Raw genomic sequence first — 27,341 nt, 5'->3', positions numbered from 1 at the left:
CTGCCATGGTTAAGCCTAATGGTAATTGGTGGCCAGCCCACAATACAATTTCCTAATATCCTAAAAACCTTTCTATAACACCATCTAACAACCACAATAACCCACCTTACACCTAAGTACACTTTCTTCACATTTTCGTCGGAAAAAAAACTCCCTATCTATATCTAACTGTGCCTCAACATGAGCCCCCTACAAGTAAACACCAATTCCAAAATGTAAATCTTGGTATGTGATTACCTTATCTCAGGCCTCCTTACACCACAATTCTCAAATCTATTAAAGCATTATACACCAAATGTCTTACCCAGTGTCTGGGAGAATAAGAGACTGCAATCATATGAACTTTTATTGCCTTTGTGTTATGAATAGTTTCTTTAACCTCTTAAGGACATATGACGGAATTTTTCTGTCATAAAACAATTGAGCAAACTGAAAGCTGTGTCCTTAAAGGGTTAACATGCCTTTTGAAAAAATAATATGCAGCATTTTATTCAACAAGTAATTGGAATATGGGGTTTAAAAACAGGCATATGTTTGGTTAATTTATGATTGTTTAATTTCTCAGATTAAAGGTTTACCAGAAGGTTTTAACTATCCAAAAATCGGGTCCAACTATTCAGTGAAAACGGTAGAGAAGACTTGGAAAGCTCTGCAGGACTTTAAGAAAGGAAATGCCATATTCACTTTCCCTAACACACCAGTGAAATGTGCCGGAGCGCCACAAAAAATCATGTACTTATCTGAAGAATATTTAAGAAAAGTAAGTTTATGTCAAGTTAATAATAAAGATTGTTCCATTTGTATACAGACACACACCCCAATTACACCATTAATGACCTTGCAGAAAGTGGTGGTAGCTTGCTGTAGTTTTGCCACTAGATACATTTGAAGAAATCTTTGCTAGGTTTCATTACCAGTTCTATGATACCTGTGTTATAGTTTTGTGGCACCAGGAAAAAGTTGAACATTGGGGTGGCCACAACTAAAAATAGCCCTCTCAAGGACAGAACAGCGGACAGGGGGTGCCGTACAATCTTGCCTAAATATGTCCCTGTGCCACTGTACCTTTTAAGGTAATATATTTAGGTGTTTGTTTTATAGCCATATATTTCTATGTCTATCATTAAAGGGACATTAAACCCAGTATTTTTCTTTCATAATTCGGTTAGATTATACAGTTATAAACAACTTTCCAATTTACCTCTTATTTAGTTTGCTTCATTTTCTTGGTATTTTTTTGTTGAAAAGTATACCTTCCAGAAAGGATAACAAGAGAATGAAGTAAATTTTGATAATAGAAGTAAATTGGAAAGTTGTTTATAATGTATTCTCTATCTGAATCATGAAAGAACATTTTTAGGTTTTATGTCCCTTTAACACTTTCAAAATATTGATCTGCTGCCCAATGTGTTATAAAGTTTACCATGGATCTATATATTAGGGTAGAAAATAAGACCTCATCCTAATTGGGAAGCTTTATGTTTTATTACTGTAGTGAGAGCATGTTCTATATTGTTTAAATGTGCACATGACAAATTTGAAGTGCCTAACATTAAAGGGATATTAAACGGTGCTCCTTTTGATAAAAACAAATATGCATATTCTCAGTGTAGCCCCTGCCCCTAGTGTGATAGGATCAGGGGCAGTCCTTTTTTTTTGGCTCCCTGTCTTAAAGGGACTGGAAACCCACAATTTTTATTTTGTGATTTAGGTAGAGAATACAATTTTAAACAACTTTCCAGTTTACTTCTATTATCAAATTTGCTTCATTCTCTTGGTATCATTTGTTGAAGGAGCAACAATGCACTAATGCTTTCTAACTGAACACATGGGTGAGCCAATGATAATCTGTATATTTATAAATATGCAGCCACCAATCAACAGCTAGAACCTAGGCTCTTTGCTGCTCTTGAGCTTACCTAGATAAACCTTTCAGCAAAGGGTAACAAGAAAAAGAAACAAATTAAATAATAGAAGTAAATTGGAAAGTTGTTTAAAATTGTATGTTCTATCTGAATCATGAATCTAATTATGACTTTACTGTCCCTTTAAAGGGACAGTAAACCTACAAAATAATGTTATATAATTCTGCAGATAGTGCAGAATTATATAACATTATCTTAGCACAAACGTTATGCAACATAATATTGCAGCTAAAATTTGATTATAAAAGGATTTTTCAGACCGCGCTCTTTGCTCTACTGAGCAGGTCTGGTTTTCCCCTTGAGCGCATCTGGGCAGCTGTCACAGCCCGGCCCGATCGCGCCATTACACTCAATGTAGGTCGCTCCTGCTCCGTCTGATAGCTACATTGAGTGTAATGGCGCAATCGGGCTGGGCTGTGACTAGACAGCTGCCCTGATGTGCTCAGGGGGAAAACCAGACCTGCTCAGTAGAGCAAAGAGCGTCGGTCTGAAAAATTCTTGTTGCATAAAGTTTGCGCTAAGATAATGTTGTATAATTCTGCACTATCTGCAGAATTGTATAACATTATTTTGTAGGTTTACTGCCCCTTTAAGTCTGTCCCATATTCAGTTTAGCCTGTATCTAGTGTGATAATATTGTGTGCAGTACAGTACTCCCAACACAGAGGTCGCTGTGGCTTTCACTTTTACTCATTGCTTAATGTATGTAAAAAAATAAATCTGAAACCTTATCTGTGATCTTCAGTTATGTTGAAGTTTAGCAGTGTGTAGATAGGTGTCAGGTAATGTGGCTTTGCTTAGCATCAGGCGATTCATGTTCTGGGACTGAAGTTAACAGAACATACAAAAAATGCAAATGTATTAAGGCATTTATATGTCTATTAACCTACTGCCCATAATCCCTGCTGTAGCAAAGCTTTAAAAAATTACTTTACCTACTACACTTCTATACTGCAAAGTGTATCTTTTTTAAAAAAAAATCAAATATTGGAAACTATCGGCTAGATTACGAGTTTTGTGGTAAGAGGAGTGCTAACTTGCACGCTATTGTCACCGCTCATTTACCTACAGCGCTGGTATTACAGGTTTTCCTAAACCCGGCGTTAAAAGACAAGAAGTGAGCGTAGAGCAAAATTGAGCTCCATACCGCACTCCAATACCAGCGCTGCTTAAGTCAGCGGTGAGCTGGTTGTACGTGCTCGTGCACGATTTCCCCATCATCAATGGGGAGAGCCGGCTGAAAAAAAGCCTAACATCTGCAATAAAGCAGCATAAAGCTACGTAACGCAGCCCTATGGGGAAACTAAATTTATGTTTACACCTAACACCCCAACATGAACCCCGAGTCTAAACACCCCTAATCTTATACTTATTAACCCCTAATCTGCCGCCCCCGATATCACTGACACCTACATTATACTTATTAAGCCCTAATCTGCTGCCCCAACATCGCTAACACCTACATAATGTTATTAACCCCTAATCTGCCACCCCCAACATCACCGCCACTATACTAAAGTTATTAACCCCTAACCCTAAGTCTAACCCTAACACCCACAAACTTAAATATAATTAAAATAAATCTAAATAAAACCTACTATTAATAACTAAAAAATTCCTATTTAAAACTAAATACTTACCTATAAAATAAACCCTAAGCTAGCTACAATATAACTAATAGTTACATTGTAGCTAGCTTAGGGTTTATTTTTATTTTACAGGCAAGTTTGTATTTATTTTAACTAGGTAGAATGGTTACTAAATAGTTATTAACTATTTACTAACTACCTAGCTAAAATAAATTCAAATTTACATGTAAAATAAAACCTAACCTGAGTTACACTAACACCTAACCTTACACTACAATTAAATTAATTACCTAAATTAAATACAATTAACTAAATTACAAACCCCCCCCCACTAAATTACACAAAATAAAAAACAAATTACAAGATATTTAAACTAATTACACCTAATCAAATAGCCCTATCAAAATAAAAAAAGCTCCCCAAAATAAAAAAAACCCTAGCCTAAACTACCAATAGCCTTTTGTGGGGCATTGCCCCAAAGAAATCAGCCCTCTTACCTGTAAAAAAAAAATACAAACAACCCCCAACAGTAAAACCCACCACCCACACAACCAAACCCCCCAAATAAAAACCTAACTAAAAAAAACTAAGCTCCCAATTGCCCTGAAAAGGGCATTTGGATGTGCTTTGTCCTTAAAAGGGCATTTAGCTCTATTGCTGCCCAAACCCTAACCTAAAAATAAAACCCACCCAATAAACCCTTAAAAAAAAAACCTAACACTAACCCCTGAAGATCCACTTACAGTTTTGAAGAGCCGACATCCATCCTCAACAAAGCATCAAGAAGTCCTCAATGAAGCCGGGAGAAGTGGTCCTCCAGATGGGCAGAAGACTTCATCCATCCGGCGCGGAGCGGGTCCATCTTCAAGACATCCGGCACGGAGTATCCTCTTCTTCAGATGACTACCCGACGAATGAAGGTTCCTTTAAGTGACGTCATCCAAGATGGCGTCCCTTAGATTCCGATTGGCTGATATAATTGTATCAGCCAATCGGAATTAAGGTTGAAAAAATAAAAAAATAATAGTAACTACTCACTGTTATTTCATCCAATTCCTGCAGCTCTTTTCAAATCAGTTTTCCTGTTTTAATAGCTTAAAGGTGCCAAGTACTGAAGCTCCGCCTCTTCATATTGGGCGCCGCCATCTTGGAGCTCAGGTATCTCACAGCCTGTGACAGAAGCAGTGCATTTACATATAAATGAGGTTGTCAATTTGTTTGACAACTGTATAAAGTGCTTCAGGTTAGGGTGCATGATATAAAGTAGGAGCTGTACATTTGTGCAGCTGCTGCATTGCTATATTTTTTTGTTGAGTGCTTTTTTGTACAACTGTAAAACTGTAAAAAATGCAAACTTGGAAATCTCACACTAACCCTAAGCAGATGATACAGCTGTAAAAAAAGTGTGAAATATTACTGATCTGTGAGTGCGCACTGCTTCTGTCACTGGCTGTGAGAATACTTAGCTCTTAGATGGCGGCGCCCAGTATGAAGAGGCGGAGCTTCAGTATCTGGCACTATTTTAAGCTATTAAAAAAAGGAAAACTGATTTGAAAAGAGCTGCAGGAACAGGATGAAATGCCCTAACATACAGCTAGATTACGAGTTGAGCGTTATGACTCAAATAGCAGCGTTATGGGCCATAACGCATAATTTTCCCTAACGCAGCCATTACGAGTCTTGTCTGTATAGGTGTACCGCAAGCCTTTTAGCCTGTAACACAACATCAGTACCACACTCGTAAAAATGACGTTTTTTTAATGGGATTCCCATAGTGCTGGTATTACAAGTTTTTCTGGAAGGCTAAAAAGCGAGCGTTATACTCTAAAACGACAAGATCCGTACCGCCATCTAAAGTCAGTAGTTATGAGTTTTACGCTACAAAGCTGTAACATAAAACTCATAACTAAACTGCTACAAAGTACACTAAACGCCCATAAAATACCTATTAACCCCTAAACCGAGGCCCTCCCGCATCGCAAACACTATAATAAATTTATTAACCCCTAATCTTCCGCTCCAGACATTGCCGTGACTAATAAAATTTATTAACCCCTATTCCACCGCTCCCCAACCTCGTCACCACTATACTAAAGTTATTAACCTCTAAACCGCCGCCCTCCCGCATTGCAAACACTATTTAAATATTATCCCCTAATCTGCCGTCTGCCCACATCGCCCCCACTATACTAAAGTTATTAAGCCCTACACTGCCGCCACTATAATAAACCTATTAACCCCTAAACTGAAAGCCCCCCCACATCGCAATAAACTAATTTAAACTAGTAACCCTTAAACCTAACCATAACCATAACTTTAAATTAAAATTACAATTTCCCTACCTTAAATTAAATTAAAATTTACCTGTCAAATTAAAAAAAATAAGATTAAACTAATATAATTATTAAACTAAAATTAAACTAACTACCAATTAAATAAAAATCCTAACACTACTCTAAAAATTACAAAGTATCTAAAAAAAAAAAAAGACTAAATTACAAAAAATAACAAATGCTAAATTACGGAAAATAATGAACAAACGAAATTATCAAAAATAAAAAAGAATTGCACCTAATCTAATAGCGCTATCAAAATAAAAAAGCCCACCCAAAATAAAACAAAAACCCTAGCCTACAATAAACTACAAATAGCCCTTGCCCTAAGTTAAACAGCTCTTTTACCTGTAAAAAAAAAATACAAATACCCCCCCCCCCAACAGTAAAACCTACCTCTAACAAAAACCTAAGCTACCCATTGCCCTGAAAAGAGCATTTGGATGGGCATTGCCCTTATGCCCAAATCCTAAACAAAAAACCTAACACTAACCCCCAACGATCCACTTACAGTTTTTGAAGTCCCGCTTCACAGATCTTCATCCCAGCGGCGAGAATTATTCATCCAGGCGGCGAAGTTCTCTTCCAAGCGGCGAGAAGTCATACAATAGAATTCATCATCCAATAGAATTAAAGCTGCTTAAATCCTATTGGCTGATTTGAACAGCCAATGGGATTTTAGCAGCTCTAATTCCTATTGGCTGATTCAAATTTTTCAGCCAATAGGAATGCAAGGGACGCCATCTTGGATCGCGTACCTTGCATTAAAGATTCAGTGTACGTCGGAGACCGTATGAAGAGGATGCTCCGTGCCGGATGTCTTCAGGATGGACCAGCTCCGCGCCTCCAGGATCAAGATAGAAGATACCGTCTGGATGAAGATTGAAGAGGCAGCCTGGATGAAGAATTCTCGCCGCCTGGATGAAGATTTTAAGTGGGACTTCAAAAACTTTAAGTGGATCTTCGGGGGTTAGTGATAGGGGTTTTTTGGGTGGGTTTTTATTTTAGATTAGGGTTTGGGCATGTAAAAGAGCTAAATGCCTGTTTAAGGGCAATGCCCATCCAAATGCCCTTCCAAATGCCCTTTTCAGGGCAATGGGTAGCTTAGGTTTTTTTATATAGATTTTTATTTCTCCAACATAGGTGTGTCCGGTCCACGGCGTCATCCTTACTTGTGGGATATTCTCTTCCCCAACAGGAAATGGCAAAGAGCCCAGCAAAGCTGGTCACATGATCCCTCCTAGGCTCCGCCTACCCCAGTCATTCTCTTTGCCGTTGTACAGGCAACATCTCCACGGAGATGGCTTAGAGTTTTTTGGTGTTTAACTGTAGTTTTTATTATTCAATCAAGAGTTTGTTATTTTGAAATAGTGCTGGTATGTACTATTTACTCTGAAACAGAAAAGAGATGAAGATTTCTGTTTGTAAGAGGAAAATGATTTTAGCAACCGTTACTAAAATCGATGGCTGTTCCACACAGGACTGTTGAGAGGAATTAACTTCAGTTGGGGGAACAGTGAGCAGACTTTTGCTGCTTGAGGTATGACACATTCTAACAAGACGATGTAATGCTGGAAGCTGTCATTTTCCCTATGGGATCCGGTAAGCCATTTTTATTACAGACAGTAAATAAGGGCTTCACAAGGGCTTGTTAAGACTGTAGACATTTTCTGGGCTAAATCGATTCATATATAAACATATTTAGTCTTGAGGAATCATTTTAATCTGGGTATTTTGTAAAATAATATCGGCAGGCACTGTTTTGGATACCTTATTCTCTAGGGGCTTTCCCTAATCATAGGCAGAGCCTCATTTTCGCGCCGGTATTGCGCACTTGTTTTTGAGAAGCATGACATGCAGTCGCATGTGTGAGGAGCTCTGATACATAGAAAAGACTTTCTGAAGGCGTCATTTGGTATCGTATTCCCCTTTGGGCTTGGTTGGGTCTCAGCAAAGCAGATACCAGGGACTGTAAAGGGGTTAAAGATAAAAACGGCTCCGGTTCCGTTATTTTAAGGGTTAAAGCTTCCAAATTTGGTGTGCAATACTTTTAAGGCTTTAAGACACTGTGGTGAAATTTTGGTGAATTTTGAACAATTCCTTCATACTTTTTCGCAATTGCAGTAATAAAGTGTGTTCAGTTTAAAATTTAAAGTGACAGTAACGGTTTTATTTTAAAACGTTTTTTGTACTTTGTTATCAAGTTTATGCCTGTTTAACATGTCTGAACTACCAGATAGACTGTGTTCTGAATGTGGGGAAGCCAAGGTTCCTTCTCATTTAAATAAATGTGATTTATGTGACACAGAAAATGATGCCCAAGATGATTCCTCAAGTGAGGGGAGTAAGCATGGTACTGCATCATTCCCTCCTTCGTCTACACGAGTCTTGCCCACTCAGGAGGCCCCTAGTACATCTAGCGCGCCAATACTCCTTACTATGCAACAATTAACGGCTGTAATGGATAATTCTATCAAAAACATTTTAGCCAAAATGCCCACTTATCAGCGTAAGCGCGACTGCTCTGTTTTAGATACTGAAGAGCATGAGGACGCTGATGATAATGGTTCTGAAATGCCCCTACACCAGTCTGAGGGGGCCAGGGAGGTTTTGTCTGAGGGAGAAATTTCAGATTCAGGGAAAATTTTTCAACAAGCTGAACCCGATGTGATTTCATTTAAATTTAAGTTGGAACATCTCCGCGCTCTGCTTAAAGAGGTGTTATACACTCTGGATGATTGTGAGAATCTGATCATCCCAGAGAAACTATGTAAAATGGACAAGTTCCTAGAGGTCCCGGGGCCCCCAGAAGCTTTTCCTATACCCAAGCGGGTGGCGGACATTGTAAATAAAGAATGGGAAAGGCCCGGTATACCTTTCGTCCCTCCCCCCATATTTAAAAAATTGTTTCCTATGGTCGACCCCAGAAAGGACTTATGGCAGACAGTCCCCAAGGTCGAGGGAGCGGTTTCTACTTTAAACAAACGCACCACTATACCCATAGAAGATAGTTGTGCTTTCAAAGATCCTATGGATAAAAAATTAGAAGGTTTGCTTAAAAAGATGTTTGTTCAGCAAGGTTACCTTCTACAACCAATTTCATGCATTGTCCCTGTCACTACAGCCGCGTGTTTCTGGTTCGATGAGCTAGAAAAGGCGATCGATAGTGATTCTCCTCCTTATGAGGAGATTATGGACAGAATCCGTGCTCTCAAATTGGCTAATTCTTTCACCCTAGACGCCACTTTGCAATTGGCTAGGTTAGCGGCGAAAAATTCTGGGTTTGCTATTGTGGCGCGCAGAGCGCTTTGGTTGAAATCTTGGTCAGCGGATGCGTCTTCCAAGAACAAATTGCTTAACATTCCTTTCAAGGGGAAAACGCTGTTTGGCCCTGACTTGAAAGAGATTATCTCTGATATCACTGGGGGTAAGGGCCACGCCCTTCCTCAGGATAGGTCTTTCAAGGCCAAAAATAAACCTAATTTTCGTCCCTTTCGTAGAAACGGACCAGCCCCAAGTGCTACGTCCTCTAAGCAAGAGGGTAATACTTCTCAAGCCAAGCCAGCCTGGAGACCAATGCAAGGCTGGAACAAGGGAAAGCAGGCCAAGAAACCTGCCACTGCTACCAAGACAGCATGAAATGTTGGCCCCCGATCCGGGACCGGATCTGGTGGGGGGCAGACTCTCTCTCTTCGCTCAGGCTTGGGCAAGAGATGTTCTGGATCCTTGGGCACTAGAAATAGTCTCCCAAGGTTATCTTCTGGAATTCAAGGGGCTTCCCCCAAGGGGGAGGTTCCACAGGTCTCAATTGTCTTCAGACCACATAAAGAGACAGGCATTCTTACATTGTGTAGAAGACCTGTTAAAAATGGGAGTGATTCATCCCGTTCCATTAGGAGAACAAGGGATGGGGTTCTACTCCAATCTGTTCGTAGTTCCCAAAAAAGAGGGAACGTTCAGACCAATCTTAGATCTCAAGATCCTAAACAAGTTTCTCAAGGTTCCATCGTTCAAAATGGAAACCATTCGAACAATTCTTCCTTCCATCCAGGAAGGTCAATTCATGACCACGGTGGATTTAAAGGATGCGTATCTACATATTCCTATCCACAAGGAACATCATCGGTTCCTAAGGTTCGCATTCCTGGACAAGCATTACCAGTTCGTGGCACTTCCTTTCGGATTAGCCACTGCTCCAAGGATTTTCACAAAGGTACTAGGGTCCCTTCTAGCGGTACTAAGACCAAGGGGCATTGCAGTAGTACCTTACTTGGACGACATTCTGATTCAAGCGTCATCCCTTCCTCAATCAAAGGCTCATACGGACATAGTCCTGGCCTTTCTCAGATCTCACGGATGGAAAGTGAACGTAGAAAAGAGTTCTCTATCTCCGTCAACAAGGGTTCCCTTCTTGGGAACAATAATAGATTCCTTAGAAATGAGGATTTTTCTGACAGAGGCCAGAAAAACAAAACTTCTAAACTCTTGTCAAACACTTCATTCCGTTCCTCTTCCTTCCATAGCGCAGTGCATGGAAGTAATAGGTTTGATGGTAGCGGCAATGGACATAGTTCCTTTTGCGCGCATTCATCTAAGACCATTACAACTGTGCATGCTCAGTCAGTGGAATGGGGACTATACAGACTTGTCTCCGACGATACAAGTAAATCAGAGGACCAGAGACTCACTCCGTTGGTGGCTGTCCCTGGACAACCTGTCACAAGGGATGACCTTCCGCAGACCAGAGTGGGTCATTGTCACGACCGACGCCAGTCTGATGGGCTGGGGCGCGGTCTGGGGACCCCTGAAAGCTCAGGGTCTTTGGTCTCGGGAAGAATCTCTTCTACCGATAAATATTCTGGAACTGAGAGCGATATTCAATGCTCTCAAGGCTTGGCCTCAGCTAGCAAAGGCCAAGTTCATACGGTTTCAATCAGACAACATGACGACTGTTGCGTACATCAACCATCAGGGGGGAACAAGGAGTTCCCTGGCGATGGAAGAAGTGACCAAAATCATTCAATGGGCGGAGACTCACTCCTGCCATCTGTCTGCAATCCACATCCCAGGAGTGGAAAATTGGGAAGCGGATTTTCTGAGTCGTCAGACATTACATCCGGGGGAGTGGGAACTCCATCCGGAAATCTTTGCCCAAATTACTCAACTGTGGGGCATTCCAGACATGGATCTGATGGCCTCTCGTCAGAACTTCAAGGTTCCTTGCTACGGGTCCAGATCCAGGGATCCCAAGGCGACTCTAGTAGATGCACTAGTAGCACCTTGGACTTTCAAACTAGCTTATGTATTCCCGCCGTTTCCTCTCATCCCCAGGCTGGTAGCCAGGATCAATCAGGAGAGGGCGTCGGTGATCTTGATAGCTCCTGCGTGGCCACGCAGGACTTGGTATGCAGATCTGGTGAATATGTCATCGGCTCCACCATGGAAGCTACCTTTGAGACGAGACCTTCTTGTTCAAGGTCCGTTCGAACATCCGAATCTGGTCTCACTCCAGCTGACTGCTTGGAGATTGAACGCTTGATCTTATCAAAACGAGGGTTCTCAGATTCTGTTATTGATACTCTTGTTCAGGCCAGAAAGCCTGTAACTAGAAAAATTTACCACAAAATATGGAAAAAATATATCTGTTGGTGTGAATCTAAAGGATTCCCTTGGGACAAGGTAAAAATTCCTAAGATTCTATCCTTTCTTCAAGAAGGATTGGAGAAAGGATTATCTGCAAGTTCCTTGAAGGGACAGATTTCTGCCTTGTCTGTGTTACTTCACAAAAAGCTGGCAGCTGTGCCAGATGTTCAAGCCTTTGTTCAGGCTCTGGTAAGAATCAAGCCTGTTTACAAACCTTTGACTCCTCCTTGGAGTCTCAACTTAGTTCTTTCAGTTCTTCAGGGGGTTCCGTTTGAACCCTTACATTCCGTTGATATTAAGTTATTATCTTGGAAAGTTTTGTTTTTGGTTGCAATTTCTTCTGCTAGAAGAGTTTCAGAATTATCTGCTCTGCAGTGTTCTCCTCCTTATCTGGTGTTCCATGCAGATAAGGTGGTTTTACGTACTAAACCTGGTTTTCTTCCGAAAGTTGTTTCTAACAAAAACATTAACCAGGAGATAGTCGTGCCTTCTTTGTGTCCGAAACCAGTTTCAAAGAAGGAACGTTTGTTGCACAATTTGGATGTTGTTCGCGCTCTAAAATTCTATTTAGATGCTACAAAGGATTTTAGACAAACATCTTCCTTGTTTGTTGTTTATTCTGGTAAAAGGAGAGGTCAAAAAGCAACTTCTACCTCTCTCTCTTTTTGGATTAAAAGCATCATCAGATTGGCTTATGAGACTGCCGGACGGCAGCCTCCTGAAAGAATCACAGCTCATTCCACTAGGGCTGTGGCTTCCACATGGGCCTTCAAGAACGAGGCTTCTGTTGATCAGATATGTAGGGCAGCGACTTGGTCTTCACTGCACACTTTTACCAAATTTTACAAGTTTGATACTTTTGCTTCTTCTGAGGCTATTTTTGGGAGAAAGGTTTTGCAAGCCGTGGTGCCTTCCATTTAGGTGACCTGATTTGCTCCCTCCCTTCATCCGTGTCCTAAAGCTTTGGTATTGGTTCCCACAAGTAAGGATGACGCCGTGGACCGGACACACCTATGTTGGAGAAAACAGAATTTATGTTTACCTGATAAATTACTTTCTCCAACGGTGTGTCCGGTCCACGGCCCGCCCTGGTTTTTTAATCAGGTCTGATAATTTATTTTCTTTAACTACAGTCACCACGGTATCATATGGTTTCTCCTATGCAAATATTCCTCCTTTACGTCAGTCGAATGACTGGGGTAGGCGGAGCCTAGGAGGGATCATGTGACCAGCTTTGCTGGGTTCTTTGCCATTTCCTGTTGGGGAAGAGAATATCCCACAAGTAAGGATGACGCCGTGGACCGGACACACCGTTGGAGAAAGTAATTTATCAGGTAAACATAAATTCTGTTTTTGTGGGTTTGGGGGTGTGTGGGTTTGTATGTTAGTGGGTTTTTTTTAATTTTTTATAGGGTATTAGAATAGGTAATATTTTTTTTTTTCTAATGGTAGTTTTTTTTATTTTTTGTAATTTTAGGTTTTAGTGTAAGGTAGCTTAGGTTTTATTTCACAGGTAAGTATGTATTTAGTTAGGTATTATTTAGTTAATAATTGTAAGTTTAATTTAGATCTATTTTAATTTTGTTAAAGTTAGGGGGTGTTAGGGTTAGGTTTAGGGGTAGGTGTAGGGGTTAATAGTTTAATTTAGGTTGTTGCGATGTGGGGGGCTGGCGGTTTAGGGGTTAATAGGTTTATTTAGTGGTAGTGATGTGGGAGGCCAGAGGTTTAGGGGCTAATAACTTTATTTAGTTGCAGCGATGTCGGGGAGCGGCGGAATAGGAGTTAATAACTTTAATATAGTGGCAGCGATGTTGGGGTGCGGTGGAATAGGGGTTAATACCTTTTATTTAGGTGGCTGCGATATCGGGAACGGCAGATTAGGGGTGTCTAGACGTGGGGTTTATTTTAGGGGGTTAGGTTTAAACGTAACTTTTTTCCCCATAGACATCAATGGGGCTGCATTACGGAGCTTTTCTTTCCGCGATCGCAGGTGTTAGACTTTTTTTCTGACCCGCTCTCCCCATTGATGTCTATGGGGAAAGCGTTCATGAGCACGTCAAGAGCACTTGTTTTTGGTGCGGTATGGAGCTTAAAAGCACCATATCACCCGCACAAGCCGGGTTTTTTAAAACTTGTAATGGCTGCGCTACAGGGGATTAAATAACGCCACTTTTGTTGCGTTTGTTAATTTCCCTATAGCACTCAAAACTCGTAATCTAGGCGATTGTGAGCAGTTACTATTATTTTGTAGATGTGCACAGCAGTTTAATATCCCTTAAACCTGTATGCTGAAGCCAATAAGTTACAGATATCTGGCAGGGTTAGGAGTGTTTTTTACACTTGTAAAAATTGAAAGTGCACTATTTTAGGAATCAAATTACAGGAAAAGGAGGCAAAATAAATAATGAAGTATGCATAACTAAACATTTTATCTAAAAATCTCGTTTTTTTTTTAATATATATATATATATAATTATTATTTTTTTATTGATTTTATATACATATGAATTAAATAAACAGCGACATCATATCTGTAGACATACAGACATTTTGTGTACATAAACATAAAAAAAACACAAAATAGGGCTGTTACACCCATATTAACCTTGATCAATTATTACAGCGGACATTAAAGTCATAATCATATTCATAGATCACTTATGTAGAGAAATAGAACAAATAAAAAAATAAGCTTAAAGTGAATGTCAATTTTGATGCTAAAGTGCCCGGTTTTTAAAAATTCAATTAACCCCTTAATGACCACAGCACTTTTCCATTTTCTGTCCGTTTGGGACCAAGGCTATTTTTACATTTTTGCGGTGTTTGTGTTTAGCTGTAATTTTCTTCTTACTCATTTACTGTACCCACACATATTATATACCGTTTATCTCGCCACTAAATGGACTTTCTAAAGATACCATTATTTTCATCATATCTTATAATTTACTATAAAAAAAATTATAAAATATGAGGAAAAATGGAAAAAAACACCTTTTTTCTAACTTTGACCCCCAAAATCTGTTGCATATCTACAACCACCAAAAAACACCCATGCTAAATAGTTTCTAAATTTTGTCCTGAGTTTAGAAATACCAAATGTTTACATGTTCTTTGCTTTTTTTGCAAGTTATAGGGCCATAAATACAAGTAGCACTTTGCTATTTCCAAACCACTTTTTTCCAAAATTAGCGCTAGTTACATTAGAACACTAATATCTTTCAGGAATCCCTGAATATCCCTTGACATGTATATTTTTTTTTAGTAGACATCCCAAAGTATTGATCTAGGCCAATTTTGGTATATTTCATACCACCATTTCACCGCCAAATGCGATCAAATACAAAAAATCGTTCACTTTTTCACAAATTTTTTCACAAACTTTCGGTTTCTCACTGAAATTATTTACAAATTACTTGTGCAATTATGGCATAAATGGTTGTAAATTCTTCTCTGGGATCCCCTTTGTTCAGAAATAGCAGACATATATGGCTTTGGCGTTGCTTTTTGGTAATTAGAAGGCTGCTAAATGCCACTGCGCACCACAAGTGTATTATGCCCAGCAGTTAAGGGGTTAATTAGGGAGCTTTTAGGGAGCTTGTAGGGTTAATTTTAGCTTTAGTGTAGTGTAGTAGACAACCCCAAGTATTGATCTAGGCACATTTTGGTATATTTCATGCCACCATTTCACCGCCAAATGCGATCAAATTGAAAAAAAAAAAGTTAAATTTTTCACAATTTTAGGTTTCTCACTGAAATAATTTACAAACAGCTTGTGCAATTATGGCACAAATGGTTGTAAATACTTGTCTGGGATCCCCTTTGTTCAGAAATAGCAGACATATATGACTTTGGCGTTGCTTTCTGGTAATTAGAAGGCCGCTAAATCCTGCTGCGCCTCACACGTGTATTATGGCTAGCAGGGAAGGGGTTAATTAGGGAGTTTGTAGGGAGCTGCAGGGTTAATTTTAGCTTTAGTGTAGAGATCAGCCTCCCACCTGACACATCCCACCCCCTGATCCCTCCCAAACAGCTCCCTTCCCTCCCCCACCCCACAATTGTCCCCGCCATCTTAAGTACTGGCAGAAAGTCTGCCAGTACTAAAATAAAAGGTTTTTTTTTTTAAAATAATATATTTTTTAGCATATTTACATATGCTACTGTGTAGGATCCCCCTTAGCCCCCAACCTCCCTGATCCCCCCCCAAAACCGCTCTCTAACCCTCCCCTCTGCCTCATTGGGGGCCATCTTGGGTACTGGCAGCTGTCTGCCAGTACCCAGTTTGCAAAAAAAGTTTTTTTTTCTGTAGTGTAGCTTCCCCCCCCACACAGACAAACCCCCACCACCTTGCTGATCGTTTTTTTTTAAAAACTTTTTAGCCATTTTTAAACATTTTTTATTATTGTATTTTCTGTAGCGGTTCCCACCTGCTCCCTCCCCGTGCACGCGCCCGCCCCCGCCCTCCCGTGCACGCGCTCCCACCCACCAACGCAGTGCCACCGATCTCCGGTGCAGAGAGGGCCACAGAGTGGCTCTCTCTGCACCGGATGGCTTAAAAAGGTTATTGCAGGATGCCTCCATATCGAGGCATCACTGCAATAACCGGAAAGCAGCTGGAAGCGAGCGGGATCGCTTCCAGCTGCTTTCCACACCGAGGACGTGCAGGGTACGCCTTTTTTTTGAGGACGTACCCTGCACGTCCTCGGTCGTTAAGGGGTTAAAAACAGGATCACTTTAATTCATCAAAATTTACATTTCACTCCTGTTGTGAAAAAAAAAAATACCTTTTAATCTTCAAAGCAGCTCCAGCTTCCTCCGGTTGTTGCAAGCCATTTCTTATGTCAGAAATTATGGATAGGTCATCCTCCAATCACGGCTTCCCCCCCCGGAGGAATCGGTGTCTGATTCAACACCGTGATTGGCGGAAGCCGGATTCCTCATTTTAGACCCAGGAAGAGGCTTTGCGACGGATGGAGGAAGCTGGAACTGCTGTGAAGATTAAAAGGTAAGTTGTTGTTTCTCCTACATTGGTGTGTCCGGTCCATGGCTTCATCCTTACTTGTGGGAATATTCTCTTCCCCTACAGGAAATGGCAAAGGGAGCACACAGCAAAAGCTGTCCATATAGTCCCCCCTCTGGCTCCGCCCCCAGTCATTCTCTTTGCCTGCTCTGAACAAGTAGCATCTCCACGGGGATGGTAAAGAGTATGTGGTGTTAGTTGTAGTTTTATTTCTTCTATCAAGAGTTTATTTTAAAATAGTGCCGGTTTGTACTATTTACTCTACAACAGAAAGTGATGAAGAGTTCTGTTAAAAGAGGAGTATGATTTTAGCAACAGTAACTAAAATCCATTGCTGTTCCCACGCAGGACTGTTGAAACCAGAGAACTTCAGTTGGGGGGAACAGTTTGCAGACTTTTCTGCTCCAGGTATGACTAGTCCCTTTTCTAACAAGACATAGTAATGCTAGAAGACTGTCATTTTCCCTTATGGGATCGGTAAGCCATTTTCTTAGACTCATAACAGAATGAAGGCTTATAAATGGGCTCTATACTGGTTGACACTATTGTGGGCTAAATCGATTGATTTATATAATATTTATATGACTTTTGGAGTGTTTTGTGAACTTAGAAACACTTTTGGGAACGTTTTTATTACACCTGGCAGTTGTTTAGACACCTAATCTAATCAGGAAGGCCCCTTCACTCTGGTATGCAGAGGGAGGAGGCCTCATTTTCGCGCCTCAGTTGCGCAGTTACTTTTGGAAGCAGTGCATGCAGCTTCATGTGAGAGGGTCCTGTGGCCTTAAAAACGATTTCAAGAAGGCTTATTTCTGTGGTGAATAACCCCCAAGAAAGGTAAAAGCTACAGCAAAGGCTGTAGCTGGGACTGTAGTGGGTTTAAACTGGTAAATTGAACAATTAGCTCCGGTTTGCTCATTTAAGGGTTTAGAGACTTGAAATGTGGTGTGCAATACTTTCAAAGCATTAAGACACTAGGGTGCAAATTTTGTAAAGATCGGATATTTCCTTCATAGTTTTTCAAACATTCAGAAATAAAGTGTGCTCTTTTTATTATTTAAAGAGACAGTAACGGTTTTGTTTAAAAACGGTCTTATTGCATTAATAGCCTGCTAAAGTCTGTCTAACATGTCTATACCTTCAGATAGCATATGTTCTGTGTGTATGGAGGCCAAGGTGTTTCCCCCTTTAAATGTATGTTCAAATTGTGCCATGGCGTCCAAACAAAGTAAGGACAGTACTGTCACATTTAATAAGGTTGCCCAAGATGATTCTTCAAATGAAGGTAGTGGGGATAGTTCATCATCCTCTCCTTCTGTGTCAACACCAGTTTTGCCCGCGCAGGCGACACCTAGTACATCTAGCGCGCCAATGCTTGTTACTATGCAGCAATTAACTGCAGTAATGGATAATTCTATAGCAAATCTTTTATCCAAACTGCCAGCATTTCCCAGAAAGCGTGATTGCTCAGTTTTAAATACAGAGGATGAGCAAGTGGGCGCTGACGATAATTTATCTGTTATACCCTCACACCAGTCTGAATTGGCAGTGAGGGAGGGTCTGTCTGAGGGAGAAATTTCTGATTCAGGAAAAGTTTCTCAGCAGGCAGAACCTGATATCGTGGCATTTAAATTTAAGTTAGAACATCTCCGCGCCCTGCTTAAGGAGGTGCTAACTACTCTTGATGATTGTGACTCTTTGGTGATTCCAGAGAAATTGTGCAAAATGGACAAATTCCTAGAGGTTTCTGTGCACGCTGATGCCTTTCTGATACCCAAGAGGGTGGCGGACATAGTGACCAAGGAGTGGGAGAAGCCAGGTATACCTTTTGTCCCACCTCCTATATTTAAGAAAATGTTCCCCATTGTCGACCCCAGAAGGGACGCATGGCAAACAGTCCCTAAGGTTGAGGGGGCAGTTTCTACGTTGGCCAAGCGCACAACTGTTCCCATTGAGGACAGTTGTGCTTTCAAAGATCCTATGGATAAAAAATTGGAACGGTTGCTTAAAAAGATATTTGTTCAGCAAGGTTTCCTTCTCCAACCAATTTTGTGCATTATTCCTGTCACCACGGCGGCGTCTTTTTGGTTCGAGGAACTAGAAAATTCTCTCCATAAGGAGACTCCATATGAGGAAGTCATGGACAGAATTCACGCACTAAAGTTGGCTAATTCCTTTATTTTAGATGCCGCTTTTCAATTGTCTAAATTAGTGGCGAAAAATTCAGGTTTTGCAATAGTGGCGCGCAGAGCGCTTTGGCTAAAATCTTGGTCGGCGGATGTGTCGTCCAAGACAAAACTGCTTAATATTCCTTTCAAAGGTAAGACCCTTTTTGGGCCAGAATTGAAGGAGATTATTTCAGACATCACTGGGGGAAAGGGCCATGCCCTCCCACAGTATAGGCCTTTCAAGGCTAAGAACAAATCTAATTTTCGTTCCTTTCGCAATTTCAGGAACGGACCGTCTCCTAACTCTGCAGCCTCTAGACAAGAGGGTAACACTTCCCAGCCTAAACCAGCATGGAAACCAATGCAAGGCTGGAACAAGGGTAAACAGTCCAAGAAGCCTGCTGCTGCTACCAAGACAGCATGAAGGGGTAGCCCCCGATCCGGGACCGTATCTAGTAGGGGGCAGACTCTCTCTCTTTGCTCAGGCTTGGGCAAGAGATGTTCAGGATCCCTGGGCACTAGAAATAGTCTCTCAGGGGTATCTTCTAGAGTTCAAGGAACTCCCTCCAAGGGGAAGGTTCCACATGTCTCGCTTATCTTCAGACCAGATAAAGAGACAGGCATTCTTACATTGCGTAGGAGACCTATTAAAGATGGGAGTGATACACTCAGTTCCAGCAGCGGAACAAGGTCTGGGTTTTTACTCAAACCTGTTTGTAGTTCCCAAAAAAGAGGGAACTTTCAGGCCAATTCTGGATTTTAAAATCCTAAACAAATTCCTCAGAGTTCCATCATTCAAAATGGAAACCATTCGGACGATCTTACCAACAATTCAGGAAGGTAAATATATGACTACCGTGGACTTAAAGGATGCGTACCTACATATTCCTATCCACAAAGATCACCATCAGTTCCTAAGGTTCGCCTTTCTGGAAAAACATTACCAGTTCGTGGCTCTTCCATTCGGTTTAGCCACCGCTCCCAGAATTTTCACAAAGGTGCTAGGGTCCCTTCTAGCGGTTCTAAGGCCGAGGGGCATTTCTGTAGCACCTTATCTAGACGACATTCTAATCCAAGCGTCGTCCCTTTCCAAAGCAAAGGCTCATACAGACATTGTTTTAGCTTTTCTCAGGTCTCACGGGTGGAAGGTGAACATAGAAAAAAGTTCCCTGTCCCCGTCCACAAGGGTTCCTTTTCTAGCAACAATAATCGATTCTGTAGAAATGAAGATTTCTCCAACATAGGTGTGTCCGGTCCACGGCGTCATCCTTACTTGTGGGATATTCTCTTCCCCAACAGGAAATGGCAAAGAGCCCAGCAAAGCTGGTCACATGATCCCTCCTAGGCTCCGCCTACCCCAGTCATTCTCTTTGCCGTTGTACAGGCAACATCTCCACGGAGATGGCTTAGAGTTTTTTAGTGTTTAACTGTAGTTTTTATTATTCAATCAAGAGTTTGTTATTTTAAAATAGTGCTGGTATGTACTATTTACTCAGAAACAGAAAAGAGATGAAGATTTCTGTTTGTATGAGGAAAATGATTTTAGCAATCGTTACTAAAATCCATGGCTGTTCCACACAGGACTGTTGAGAGGAATTAACTTCAGTTGGGGGAACAGTGAGCAGTCTCTTGCTGCTTGAGGTATGACACATTCTAACAAGACGATGTAATGCTGGAAGCTGTCATTTTCCCTATGGGATCCGGTAAGCCATGTTTATTAAGATAGTAAATAAGGGCTTCACAAGGGCTTATTAAGACTGTAGACTTTTTCTGGGCTAAATCGATTCATTATTAACACATATTTAGCCTTGAGGAATCATTTAATCTGGGTATTTTGATAAGATTATATCGGCAGGCACTTTTTTAGACACCTTATTCTTTAGGGGCTTTCCCAAATCATAGGCAGAGCCTCATTTTCGCGCCGGTGTTGCGCACTTGTTTTTGAGAGGCATGACATGCAGTCGCATGTGTGAGGAGCTCTGATACATAGAAAAGACTTTCTGAAGGCGTCATTTGGTATCGTATTCCCCTTTGGGCTTGGTTGGGTCTCAGCAAAGCAGATACCAGGGACTGTAAAGGGGTTAAAGTTAAAAACGGCTCCGGTTCCGTTATTTTAAGGGTTAAAGCTTCCAAATTTGGTGTACAATACTTTTAAGGCTTTAAGACACTGTGGTGAAATTTTGGTGAATTTTGAACAATTCCTTCATATTTTTTCGCAATTGCAGTAATAAAGTGTGTTCAGTTTAAAATTTAAAGTGACAGTAACGGTTTTATTTTAAAACGTTTTTTGTACTTTGTTATCAAGTTTATGCCTGTTTAACATGTCTGAACTACCAGATAGACTGTGTTCTGAATGTGGGGAAGCCAGAGTTCCTTCTCATTTAAATAAATGTGATTTATGTGACAATGACAATGATGCCCAAGATGATTCCTCAAGTGAGGGGAGTAAGCATGGTACTGCATCATTCCCTCCTTCGTCTACACGAGTCTTGCCCACTCAGGAGGCCCCTAGTACATCTAGCGCGCCAATACTCCTTACTATGCAACAATTAACGCTGTAATGGATAATTCTGTCAAAAACATTTTAGCCAAAATGCACACTTATCAGCGTAAGCGCGACTGCTCTGTTTTAGATACTGAAGAGCATGACGACGCTGATAATAATGGTTCTGAAGGGCCCCTAAACCAGTCTGATGGGGCCAGGGAGGTTTTGTCTGAGGGAGAAATTACAGATTCAGGGAACATTTCTCAACAAGCTGAACCTGATGTGATTACGTTTAAATTTAAGTTGGAACATCTCCGCGCTCTGCTTAAGGAGGTATTATCCACTCTGGATGATTGTGACAATTTGGTCATCCCAGAGAAGCTATGTAAAATGGACAAGTTCCTAGAGGTCCCGGGGCTCCCAGAAGCTTTTCCTATACCCAAGCGGGTGGCGGACATTGTAAATAAAGAATGGGAAAGGCCCGGTATTCCTTTCGTCCCTCCCCCCATATTTAAAAAATTGTTTCCTATGGTCGACCCCAGAAAGGACTTATGGCAGACAGTCCCCAAGGTCGAGGGAGCGGTTTCCACTTTAAACAAACGCACCACTATACCCATAGAAGATAGTTGTGCTTTCAAAGATCCTATGGATAAAAAATTAGAAGGTTTACTTAAAAAGATGTTTGTTCAGCAGGGTTACCTTCTACAACCAATTTCATGCATTGTCCCTGTCGCTACAGCCGCATGTTTCTGGTTCGATGAGCTGGTAAAGGCGGTCGATAGTGATTCTCCTCCTTATGAGGAGATTATGGACAGAATCAATGCTCTCAAATTGGCTAATTCTTTCACCCTAGACGCCACTTTGCAATTGGCTAGGTTAGCGGCTAAGAATTCTGGGTTTGCTATTGTGGCGCGCAGAGCGCTTTGGTTGAAATCTTGGTCAGCTGATGCGTCTTCCAAGAACAAGCTACTTAACATTCCTTTCAAGGGGAAAACGCTGTTTGGCCCTGACTTGAAAGAGATTATCTCTGATATCACTGGGGGTAAGGGCCATGCCCTTCCTCAGGATCGGCCTTTCAAGGCCAAAAATAAACCTAATTTTCGTCCCTTTCGTAGAAACGGACCAGCCCAAAGTGCTACGTCCTCTAAGCAAGAGGGTAATACTTCTCAAGCCAAACAAGCTTGGAGACCAATGCAAGGCTGGAACAAGGGAAAGCAGGCCAAGAAACCTGCCACTGCTACCAAGACAGCATGAAATGTTGGCCCCCGATCCGGGACCGGATCTGGTGGGGGGCAGACTCTCTCTCTTCGCTCAGGCTTGGGCAAGAGATGTTCTGGATCCTTGGACACTAGAAATAGTCTCCCAAGGTTATCTTCTGGAATTCAAGGGGCTTCCCCCAAGGGGGAGGTTCCACAGGTCTCAGTTGTCTTCAGACCACATAAAAAGACAGGCATTCTTACATTGTGTAGAAGACCTGTTAACAATGGGAGTGATTCATCCTGTTCCATTAGGAGAACAAGGGATGGGGTTCTACTCCAATCTGTTCATAGTTCCCAAAAAAGAGGGAACGTTCAGACCAATCTTAGATCTCAAGATCTTAAACAAGTTTCTCAAGGTTCCATCGTTCAAGATGGAAACCATTCGAACAATTCTTCCTTCCATCCAGGAAGGTCAATTCATGACCACGGTGGATTTAAAGGATGCGTATCTACATATTCCTATCCACAAGGAACATCATCGGTTCCTAAGGTTCGCATTCCTGGACAAGCATTACCAGTTCGTGGCGCTTCCTTTCGGATTAGCCACTGCTCCAAGGATTTTCACAAAGGTACTAGGGTCCCTTCTAGCTGTGCTAAGACCAAGGGGCATTGCTGTAGTACCTTACTTGGACGACATTCTGATTCAAGCGTCGTCCCTTCCTCAAGCAAAGGCTCACACGGACATCGTCCTGGCCTTTCTCAGATCTCACGGATGGAAAGTGAACGTGGAAAAGAGTTCTCTATCTCCGTCGACAAGGGTTCCCTTCTTGGGAACAATAATAGACTCCTTAGAAATGAGGATTTTTCTGACAGAGGCCAGAAAAACAAGACTTCTAGACTCTTGTCGGATACTTCATTCCGTTCCTCTTCCTTCCATAGCGCAGTGCATGGAAGTGATAGGTTTGATGGTAGCGGCAATGGACATAGTTCCTTTTGCGCGCATTCATCTAAGACCATTACAACTGTGCATGCTCAGTCAGTGGAATGGGGACTATACAGACTTGTCTCCGAGGATACAAGTAAATCAGAGGACCAGAGACTCACTCCGTTGGTGGCTGTCCCTGGACAACCTGTCACAAGGGATGACCTTCCGCAGACCGGAGTGGGTCATTGTCACGACCGACGCCAGTCTGATGGGCTGGGGCGCGGTCTGGGGATCCCTGAAAGCTCAGGGTCTTTGGTCTCGGGAAGAATCTCTTCTACCGATAAATATTCTGGAACTGAGAGCGATATTCAATGCTCTCAAGGCTTGGCCTCAGCTAGCGAGGGCCAAGTTCATACGGTTTCAATCAGACAACATGACAACTGTTGCGTACATCAACCATCAGGGGGGAACAAGGAGTTCCCTGGCGATGGAAGAAGTGACCAAAATCATTCAATGGGCGGAGTCTCACTCCTGCCACCTATCTGCAATCCACATCCCAGGAGTGGAAAATTGGGAAGCGGATTTTCTGAGTCGTCAGACATTGCATCCGGGGGAGTGGGAACTCCATCCGGAAATCTTTGTCCAAATCACTCAACTGTGGGGCATTCCAGACATGGATCTGATGGCCTCTCGTCAGAACTTCAAAGTTCCTTGCTACGGGTCCAGATCCAGGGATCCCAAGGCGGCTCTAGTGGATGCACTAGTAGCACCTTGGACCTTCAAACTAGCTTATGTATTCCCGCCGTTTCCTCTCATCCCCAGGCTGGTAGCCAGGATCAATCAGGAGAGGGCGTCGGTGATCTTGATAGCTCCTGCGTGGCCACGCAGGACTTGGTATGCAGATCTGGTGAATATGTCATCGGCTCCACCATGGAAGCTACTTTTGAGACGAGACCTTCTTGTTCTAGGTCCGTTCGAACATCCGAATCTGGTCTCACTCCAGCTGACTGCTTGGAGATTGAACGCTTGATCTTATCGAAGCGAGGGTTCTCAGATTCTGTTATCGATACTCTTGTTCAGGCCAGAAAGCCTGTAACTAGAAAGATTTACCACAAAATTTGGAAAAAATATATCTGTTGGTGTGAATCTAAAGGATTCCCTTGGGACAAGGTTAAGATTCCTAAGATTCTATCCTTCCTTCAAGAAGGATTGGAAAAAGGATTATCTGCAAGTTCCCTGAAGGGACAGATTTCTGCCTTGTCTGTGTTACTTCACAAAAAGCTGGCAGCTGTGCCAGATGTTCAAGCCTTTGTTCAGGCTCTGGTTAGAATCAAGCCTGTTTACAAACCTTTGACTCCTCCTTGGAGTCTCAACTTAGTTCTTTCAGTTCTTCAGGGGGTTCCGTTTGAACCCTTACATTCCGTTGATATTAAGTTATTATCTTGGAAAGTTTTGTTTTTGGTTGCAATTTCTTCTGCTAGAAGAGTTTCAGAATTATCTGCTCTGCAGTGTTCTCCTCCTTATCTGGTGTTCCATGCAGATAAGGTGGTTTTACGTACTAAACCTGGTTTTCTTCCAAAAGTTGTTTCTAACAAAAACATTAACCAGGAGATTATCGTACCTTCTCTGTGCCCGAAACCAGGTTCAAAGAAGGAACGTTTGTTGCACAATTTGGATGTTGTTCGCGCTCTAAAATTCTATTTAGACGCTACAAAGGATTTTAGACAAACATCTTCCTTGTTTGTTGTTTATTCCGGTAAAAGGAGAGGTCAAAAAGCAACTTCTACCTCTCTCTCTTTTTGGATTAAAAGCATCATCAGATTGGCTTACGAGACTGCCGGACGGCAGCCTCCCGAAAGAATCACAGCTCATTCCACTAGGGCTGTGGCTTCCACATGGGCCTTCAAGAACGAGGCTTCTGTTGATCAGATATGTAGGGCAGCGACTTGGTCTTCACTGCACACTTTTACCAAATTTTACAAGTTTGATACTTTTGCTTCTTCTGAGGCTATTTTTGGGAGAAAGGTTTTGCAAGCCGTGGTGCCTTCCATCTAGGTGACCTGATTTGCTCCCTCCCATCATCCGTGTCCTAAAGCTTTGGTATTGGTTCCCACAAGTAAGGATGACGCCGTGGACCGGACACACCTATGTTGGAGAAAACAGAATTTATGTTTACCTGATAAATTACTTTCTCCTACGGTGTGTCCGGTCCACGGCCCGCCCTGGTTTTTTAATCAGGTCTGATAATTTATTTTCTTTAACTACAGTCACCACGGTATCATATGGTTTCTCCTATGCAAATATTCCTCCTTAACGTCGGTCGAATGACTGGGGTAGGCGGAGCCTAGGAGGGATCATGTGACCAGCTTTGCTGGGCTCTTTGCCATTTCCTGTTGGGGAAGAGAATATCCCACAAGTAAGGATGACGCCGTGGACCGGACACACCGTTGGAGAAAGTAATTTATCAGGTAAACATAAATTCTGTTTTTTCTGACAGAGGTGAGAAAGTTAAAGCTTCTAAACGCTTGTCAAGTTCTTCAATCTATTCCTCAGCCTTCCATAGCTCAGTGCATGGAGGTAATAGGTTTAATGGTTGCAGCAATGGACGTGGTTCCTTTTGCTCGAATTCATCTAAGACCATTACAACTGTGCATGCTCAAACAGTGGAATGGGGATTATGCAGACTTGTCTCCCCAGATTCAAGTAGACCAGTTAACCAGAGACTCACTCCGTTGGTGGTTGACTCAGGATCACCTGTCTCAGGGAATGAGTTTCCGCAGACCAGAGTGGGTCATTGTCACGACCGACGCCAGTCTTTTAGGCTGGGGCGCGGTCTGGGACTCCCTGAAAGCTCAGGGTCTATGGTCTCGGGAAGAGTCTCTTCTCCCGATAAACATTCTGGAACTGAGAGCGATATTCAATGCGCTCCGGGCTTGGCCTCAACTAGCGAAGGCCAGATTCATAAGATTTCATTTCGACAACATGACGACTGTAGCGTACATCAATCATCAGGGGGGAACAAAGAGTTCCTTGGCGATGAGAGAGGTATCCAAGATCATCAAATGGGCGGAGGATCACTCCTGCCATCTATCTGCAATTCACATCCCAGGAGTAGACAACTGGGAGGCGGATTATTTGAGTCGTCAGACTTTCCATCCGGGGGAGTGGGAACTCCACCCGGAGGTCTTTGCCCAGTTAACTCAATAATGGGGCATTCCAGACATGGATCTGATGGCGTCTCGTCAGAACTTCAAGGTTCCTCGCTACGGGTCCATATCCAGGGATCCCAAGGCGACACTAGTGGATGCATTGGTGGCGCCTTGGTCGTTCAACCTAGCTTATGTGTTTCCACCGTTTCCTCTCCTTCCCAGGCTTGTAGCCAGGATCAAACAGGAGAAGGCCCCAGTGATTCTGATAGCTCCTGCGTGGCCACGCAGGACTTGGTATGCAGACCTGGTGAATATGTCATCGGCTCCACCATGGAAGCTACCTTTGAGACAGGATCTTCTAGTACAAGGTCCATTCGAACATCCAAATCTAGTCTCTCTGCAACTGACTGCTTGGAAATTGAACGCTTGATTTTATCTAAGCGTGGGTTTTCAGATACTCTGGTCCAAGCCAGAAAACCTGTGACTAGGAAAATTTACCATAAGATATGGAAAAAATATATCTGTTGGTGCGAATCCAAGGGATTCTCTTGGAGTAAAATTAAAATTCCTAGGATACTCTCCTTTCTACAAGAGGGTTTGGATAAAGGGTTGTCAGCGAGTTCTCTAAAAGGACAGATATCTGCTCTGTCTGTTTTGTTGCACAAACGTCTGGCAGCAGTGCCAGATGTACAGGCGTTTGTACAGGCCCTTAGTCAGAATCAAGCCTGTCTACAGACCCATGACTCCTACATGGAGTCTAAACTTAGTTCTTTCAGTTTTTCAAGGGGTTCCGTTTGAACCTTTACATTTCATAGATATTAAGTTACTATGTTTTTGGTTGCTATTTCTTCTGCTAGAAGAGTTTCTGAATTGTCTGCTTTGCAGTGTACTTCACCCTATCTGGTATT

General features: G+C 42.1%; 1 protein-coding gene across 4 annotated transcripts in view; it reads left to right on the top strand.

Moving 5' to 3' along the window:
- SQOR (sulfide quinone oxidoreductase) overlaps window positions 1-27,341 on the top strand; it is a 193,578-nt gene that overhangs the window by 129,676 nt on the left and 36,561 nt on the right. For all 4 annotated transcript variants that reach the window (XM_053717446.1, XM_053717445.1, XM_053717444.1 and 1 more), the window contains exon 5: window positions 566-760. In XM_053717446.1, coding sequence (XP_053573421.1) covers window positions 566-760 — 195 coding nt within the window. The remainder of the gene's footprint in view (window positions 1-565; window positions 761-27,341) is intronic.

The sequence above is a fragment of the Bombina bombina genome, chromosome 6 (assembly GCF_027579735.1).
Source record: "Bombina bombina isolate aBomBom1 chromosome 6, aBomBom1.pri, whole genome shotgun sequence".
NCBI lineage: Eukaryota > Metazoa > Chordata > Amphibia > Anura > Bombinatoridae > Bombina > Bombina bombina.
Note: the sequence above shows the minus strand (reverse complement) of the source record. Positions and strands in the feature narration are given on the sequence as shown.